Source organism: Neolamprologus brichardi, chromosome 20 (assembly GCF_056152115.1).
Source record: "Neolamprologus brichardi isolate AB-2024 chromosome 20, ASM5615211v1, whole genome shotgun sequence".
Taxonomy (NCBI): Eukaryota; Metazoa; Chordata; class Actinopteri; order Cichliformes; family Cichlidae; genus Neolamprologus; species Neolamprologus brichardi.
In genome coordinates, this window is record NC_142123.1 from 32,932,812 (window position 1) to 32,940,525 (window position 7,714).

At 38.4% G+C, this 7,714-nt stretch overlaps 1 protein-coding gene across 1 annotated transcript; it reads right to left on the minus strand.

The window, feature by feature from the left end:
- Positions 1-1,422: 1,422 nt before the first annotated feature.
- On the minus strand, positions 1,423-2,798 carry LOC148097043 (uncharacterized). The gene is made up of 3 exons (XM_087834173.1): positions 2,385-2,798; positions 1,907-2,278; positions 1,423-1,494 (listed from the first exon to the last, which is right to left on the minus strand). The coding sequence occupies exons 1-3, from the start codon at positions 2,796-2,798 to the stop codon at positions 1,423-1,425; spliced, it is 858 nt and encodes a 285-aa protein (XP_087690299.1).
- Between the last annotated feature and the right edge of the window lie 4,916 nt (positions 2,799-7,714).

A 7,714-nucleotide genomic window follows, 5' to 3' on the forward strand; every position in this document is an offset into this window, starting at 1 on the left:
TGTCATAACTATTCCACAGGTTAACTCCTTTAACAGAAACACATCTCTGCTTTATATTTGTCCTTATCTTGTTTTTTTTTTAAAAGAAATCTGTTCCCCTTAAGTCATATTGATTCTCTCTGACTTTAAACAGCTTCTGAGTACTGGGGCAAAGCAAGTTATTTTGTGCTTTATTATCTGTGCCATTTTATATTCAACTAAATCATAAAATTTCAGGGTATTCAGATTAATAAACAAAATGTTAGTTGGTTCTATATAGTTTGATTGTTTTATAATTCTTATAGCTCTTTTTTGTAACTTGAAAATAGGAAGAGTGTTCGTTTTATATGCATTAGCCCATATCTCCAGACAGTAAGTCATATATGGAAGCAACAGAGTACAATAGAGTGTGTATAATGATTTTTTATTCAGGACATGCTTTGTTTTGTAGAGATATAGAAGTGAGGACAGTGTCAACAACTGGAAAATATTTACACAGTTAAATAAACCCTAACAGTTCCAAAATGTTCTTGCTATTTAACCTTTAATATATTTATATTAGTATGGTTGTTATGCTGTCGTGTCTCCAAAATCAAGTGTTGCAAAGGACCCAGAATTCTCTCTGCTCTCAGAAAGAGTCATTTAGGATGAATCATTAATTTAACGTCAGATTATTATATCTGTAGATAACAATTTGTTGTAGACTCGTTACGAAGGAATTCTTTGCCTGGGTCCAAACTACCCTGAACCCTGTGAATATGAAGAGTAAGGAAGGGTAACACAGAGACTGTTGCAGTGATAAACAGTAAATGTTTTCAGTGCAGAGAAACTGCCTCACAGTCTGTCGGCCGAGTTAAAAAAGATGGAGACCATAGATTTTATTCTGATTCCAACAGACTGATCATAACATCAGTCATCATAAGTAAAACAAAAGGGGAAATAAGAGGACTGAGAGGTGCTAAATACAGATTTGCTACACTCTGAGCTTTGATAGCAACTTTATAAATGAAAATATAAATGGTGCAGCAGGAGGGCAGGAGACAAACAACGTGAGAAAATTTGATACAGTAACACATTGTGGCCAATCTCTAAAGTGATTAAAATTAACTCCAACCTCAGCAGCGCAATATTAAAAATCTCATTATGAGCTATGAGATATAAGATATTTCAACCCTGTGAAAGAGATTATTATTGTTGTTATCAATTTAGTTTTTAAAGTAAATGTCTAAACTGAGTCACAGCTCCTGACTAAATGTAGACATTTAGAGTCTGTTGTGTCTTTATGCACAAGAGGCTTTGCATGGAGCTGGGCCAGAGCAAGCCCTCAATGTGAGACAGTCTCAGTGACAACAAGAAAATGCACAGTGGTAACTATGCAGACCACCATCCTCACATCAGTGACAGGTTTTAGTATTATCGCTGTAAAAGTGAAGTTAGGTGATGTTAAGAGAGCTGTACGGTGAGAGTGTTGGTGCGTTTACCTCGTGCCACTGCTTCAAGTTCATAGTTTTGTGCCTGCAAAAGATTTTTATCAATTAGTAAGAAAGTTAACTCTGATAGAAAAAGTAAACAACAGAATCTCTGTGCACTAATTATTCACTCTTCATTGTATTTCTGCACAGTGTTAGTAGTTAGAGCTAACATAGATCATGTTTGCACCCAGGCAGGAAACACAGAGTGCTCTAATGATGGTCTCAAGCCCAGATTAATCAGAGTTACATCAGGATAGCAATCTGTGTCTTTTTGGTTTCATAGTTAACTAAACAACAACAACACACGTTAATGCTATTAATAATGAGTAGAGTTGGATTCATGGCGACCTGGATGACTGTGCAGGTCAGAATGCAACAAAGAAATAGTTTCATTCATTTAGACTGACTGAGTCTGGCAGCTGTAACATCTGTATGTAAATAACACCTCACTTTACCTGCTGATGTGCTGCTGCTTGATGCTGCTGTCCCCCTCTGCTGGAGCTCCCCTCACTGATCCAGTTGATCTGCTGGTTGGTCGCTTCTGGTTTTTGATGTTTTGCTTTATTGATCATTTGTTGAGCGACGTTAAAACAGCCGTCCCAGTCTTTCCTTTTTATGTTGCTCGTGATTTCTTTAGTCAGAGTTTCATTTGCTTCTTTCCTCAAAAGCTCCTCCAGAACTTTTTTCTCTTCTTCCAAAATCAGTTTGTAGTAAAAAGTTTTCTTGTTGCACCAACTGTATTTTTTTATAAACCATTTCCTCCACCCACTCCAAGTCATGAAGAAAGCGACCACAGTCATGCTGAGGAGCAGAGAGTAACCAGCAAGCTGAAGAAGAAGCAACAAACATGCAAAACATAACAGCATTAATGTGTGTTTGCTGTAAATTTGTAAAGTAGAATAAGAGCACATATATACAACAAGACATCCTCACCTTTGATTTGATTTGCACTTCAGTTTTTTGAGCTTCTTCTTCAGTGGTGTGGATCCCAAGTTCACAGAACAGCTTACTCGTGTTTTCATCAGTGGTGCAGCAACCATACCAGTCTGTGAAAATCAACACAGCTACAATCCACAGCAGACTGATTAGAAACGCTCTGATAACGCGCTTGAGTACAAGGCATAAAAACGTGGATGGATGTTTCGCGGTGCTCCGACATGTCTGGTCTATCAGGAGCATCAGGAAAAATATCAAAAAAATAGGCACGACGATGATTTCATTACATTCAAAAGTGCTGCAAGCGCACATCATACTCCGCAGAAAGAAAGCCATGCCGACCATCCCGATCACTGTCCCGGGGGTGCCGATTTTTTCAGTGCGAACATATTGCAGGAGTTTTTTAAACATCTTGAGCAGTTCGGTGATGCTGAGGCTTCTGTCCTGTAAAATTACACACCAAGTATCACAGACTCTTTGAAATTCAGTTTAATATCTCAGTCCTATAAGAGCCCTCTTCTCCCACCCTCACATGAACGGGGCTCCCACTGGCAGCAGGACGCTAACGCAACGTGACGTCATGAGAAGGCGTTTAAACAGCACTCAGTTCAAAACCGTTTAAACTGTCGTGTCAACGAATTTCACGCTTTTCGTTCAGAATCTAAGGTGATTTAATCCACATAAATCACGTGTCACAACGAACTTTTAATTATTAATTAATAACGAAAAATCCCAGAAGACAGAAATATGACAGAGTTAACAGATGGCAGAGACATGTTATGATGCATGATTTAGGGCAGGAGGCAGAGCTGGAGTTGACAGATATATTTTAACTTAATGTTTGCACTGACTTTAAGTACATATGCTAGAAAGACTTCATTCATTTGAAATGCTTGGACATTTACAACAGCAGCAAGTCGATCTATAAGTGCTCTTTGGTTTGTCAGCGTGGGATGTAACTCCAACACCACAGGAAGACAAATGTTTCCTGTCTTTCATACCAACTATCACCGGATGATCTCTGATTTCCTGCTTCTAATTAGGAAAGACTGAGGTTATTGTCCTAAAAATCTTCCAGGTCAACAGTTGCCTTCAGGCCCTTTATGTTAAAAGATAAAGACCCTAAAATAATGTAGGACAGAAACGTGGTTTCAAACTAGATACTTACTTCAGTAAGTAAGTATCTAGGACTCCAGTAACACTATGATGATATTCGGAATAACTTATGACCAGGATGTGTTCTTCAGTGTGTGCTTATTACACATTTATAAAAAAGTGCTTTGCATTTATGGAAAAACTCTCTTTTAACAAGATTACAAAAACACTTAATCTGTACAATAATGCTAAAATAAGACAGAATGAAACAGAATTTCAAGGGAGAATGGGCGAGAGAGCCTTCATCTTTAATGTCTGTCTTTTAACACTTTTTTTTTTTAAAAAAAGATTTGTTTTAAAACTTTACCTTTTGATGAAACTTATAGTTAGGCCTGGATTAGGTAACCCTGGACCTTAGATATGCTGCCATAGGTCTAGGCTGGGGGGACCTATCCATGGTGCACTGAGCATTTCTTCTTCATTCGCAACTCTTTTTTTCAAAGGCTCTTGGCTTCTGTAAAATTAGTTTGAGCCAAGTGAAACAGTGTGATCCAGGCCAAAAGCAGGTATCTTACATCAGTTTTTTTTTCTCCTTTTGTCTCTCTTTTCTCTGACAGAATGATTTTCCTGTCTGGAAATGATTTGATTTTATTCCACATTATGAAAATTTATAAAATGCTTATTTGTCCAATACTGTCATATGTGACTATGTACAATTATTGTCCCACCTAACAATGATAGTATGGTTCCCTACCCATAGTTTACCACTACCTTTACCAAACAGTAGCGTAAACCCTTCAGTTACTGAAAAAGCTTGAATTTCTGCTTCTTTTAACAGCATTATCAAAATATCTCCTAAACAGGGTTTATGAGTACATAACTAACAGATGTGATAGCACGGGAGAGAAATCTGCAGGCCAGTGTTTTTCTTCAGACTATGCCAATTTATTTTTTGCATCTTTGGAACGCCTATCATTGAGTTCAGTGGTTCAGATAAAGAACGGGGATGGAAAAGACATTTTCAAACACTCTTGGAAACACCATTTGGAGCCAGAAAGTGGCTGAGTTCTTACAAACATCTCTTTCTAATCACCATCTTTCTTCTTTGTACTATCTCCTCATGTGTAACTTACTAACTCTCAGCTGTCAGCACTATAAAGCCCCAGTGTTTACCACCCAGGATGCACAGAGTTGATTGGCTCCAAACAGTTTATCCATTTATTAGAATGTTTTGATTTTAAACAACACACATTCCAAAGGGGACATCCTCGATTTGATTTTTTCCCCCGGAGTTTTCAATGTCACAGTTGCACATGTTCAAGATGTGACTGTCTCTGATCATTACTGCATATTTCCAGAAGTATTTTGTTCATCTGTCAAAAAAATACAAACCAATTGTCAACAAGTATCATGTCAGTGATAGCAAAGTGTACATTATCATTGTGGTCATAATGTGAGGAAATGATGGAGAACTTCTCTAATACAATTTCCCCAGATTATTGACCACATTTATCCTGTCAAACTGTAATGTATGCTGCCCACCAACAGCTCCCTGGAGAAACAATTAAAAGGTAAAGATGCCAAAAAGAATCTACAGGAGAGATGAAAGAATTTATTAGTCCTTTATCTTTCCAGGTAAAAATTTCGCTTGAGGTTAAAATCTCATTTCCAAGAGAGACCTGGCATCATGATCATGGCAATAAATTGCATTTTGAAAACTACAAAAAAGCACTTTACTGCTACAACAATGAAATCAAATCAGCCAGCCAATCATCTCCCAACTAATCAACAATAACTGGTCTAATTCTGCTTTTTATTTTCATTCATTGATAAACTGAATCCCTCCAAAACCATACCAACTGAATTTCTGTCAGTAAATAATTGTGATGAATTTGCATCTTTCTACAACAACAACATTTCTAATCTTAGAGGTAATATCCACATTCTGTGGAGCTGAGTATTTATACATGCATGTGGTGCTGCTCTCTCTCCCTTTGCTCTCTTGAGGACTCAGATGCTGCTCATTATCCCCAGTTGGTACCTGGGCTCACTCAATAACCTGTATGGATTTTATGTAGTGCAGGCAGGGGTGGGCAACTCCAGGCCTCGAGGGACAGTGTCCTGCAGGTTTTAGATGTGTTGATCCAGCACAGCTCATTCAAATGGCTGAATGACTTCCTCAACATGTCCTGAAGTTCTTCAGAGGCCTGGGAACGAACTGATCATTTCATTCAGGTGTGTTGACCCAGGGTAATCTCTAAAACCTGCAGGACACCGGCCCTCGAGGCCTGGAATTGACCACCCCTGTTGTAGGGTCCACCTTACAATATAAAGCACCTATAAAGCACTGTTGCTGTGATTTGGTGCTGTACAAATAAAATTGAATTGAATTGAATTTAACCAATTGAGGCATTATAAAAGCTAATTAGGCTTCTGAACAAGGCCTGCACAATTCCAATCAAAGCTACTTATTACACCAGCCAGCCAGCGATTGTGATCAATACTTATTTTGAAGAAAAATAATGTTAACATTCATGTTGCTCACAATAAGTCAATTTAAAAAGAAAAACATTAGGAAATGACTGCTGTGTTTACTGTAGTAACCACGCAGGTTTACCGCCGTTCGTGGGGTCAGTCGACTTTTTGGTGCACAGCCCTCAACTTTGGTTGTGTTTAGCTGATTTTTGAACTTTTCGTGTCACCAAGTCTGTTCTTCGTACTATCAAGCTAGAACCTGGTATAGTTGTTCTTGATAATGTTCTGAACCATGAACAACCTTTCCTGTTGTTTATTCTGCAATGCATGCTGCATCCTGTAACACTGGCATGAAGTTTTCCTGTGAGTCTGGTGTTTTGGTTAAAGTGAACATGAGATATTCAAACCAGAAGCATAAAGGAGAATTTAAAAAAGGAAAAGAGGAAAACTGATTTCCCACTAAAAATGTTAAGAGATCACCTGTAATTAATGGATTTGTTTTCCTAATATGTTTATAAATATATTCCTTATGGCAGCACAGTATGTGAGTAATAGATCATAGTGAGGATGACATCACCTGATACACCAAATAGTTAAAAAAAAAAAAAAAAACACACAGAGAATAGCATCGTATCTGGCGGCGCCTAGAAGCACTCTGTACGCCACCTGTTCAAAATGGGGCGACGCGCTCCAAAACCTCGTTTAGTCATGTTCACATGATCTGGGTGTTTTGAACCTGCGCTTCAGACGCTCAAGACAGTGTTGAAACATCTATTTCGAGCTTACCATCTCTATTGGTTGGATTGTCTGCTCTTCCCTGGAGTTTATTTTTTGTGTCTGTGATTAGTTTAGCTCAATTCAGTTTCTGTAATTTGACAATTTTGTTTCCTTTGTATTGCCTGATCCATTCTTGTACCTGGATATGCAGCCAAATAAACAGCTCCAAGCATCTGCATTTGGGTCCTCCTTACTCCCTGCCTCACGGAGTCAAAATCAACTTCATATATATTTTTTATTTTTTATTTAAATCCATTTGCAATGCTTCTGGGATACTGTAGTCCAGAGTAGGAGATATGGACTAAAGAAAGCCTGATTAAAGAGGGTGAAGTAACTGGTTAGGAGTGCTAGTGTTTTGGAGGAAGGAAGGTTCAGTGTTTAAGTAGTCATCATCATGGGCTGATCCGATTAGAATGAGAATAAGCAGTCAACAATCATTTGCAGGTTTTGTCTTTTTATTGGATAACGGGGAAAGGAAAGACACACATGGACGGCTATCTCTGCCGCCCCATGTGGGAGTGAAGAAAGAGTGAGGGGTGGGTGAGTGCAGTCCTTATATAAGGAGTGACAGGTGAGTGCAATTAAGGCCAAGCACCACACCCAATCAAAGGTGAGGAAAAGAAACAAGGTGCATCTGGTGAAGTGAATGTGCTGAAAGGTGAGCCTTTACAACAGCTAGTCTCATGAGTAGAGTCTCCAAACTATATTGCAAACCTTTTATAATGTTACACCTACATAAACCTGCAGCTGCTTCTTCTTTCTTGATTGACAGTAACAGTAAAATTGCAAAAGCAGCAAAAATGATCTTGTTAAACTGCCCAAAACTCCTGCAAACATGTTGAATGCGGCACTGAGCACTTATCTAAATGAAATATATTAGCTGATGTGTTTTGCATATATTATTTGCAGTTTCATGCTGACTCAGGCTTATCTCTCTGGATAATCAACTGCTGCTCCCCTTGGTCATGATCGCATGGATT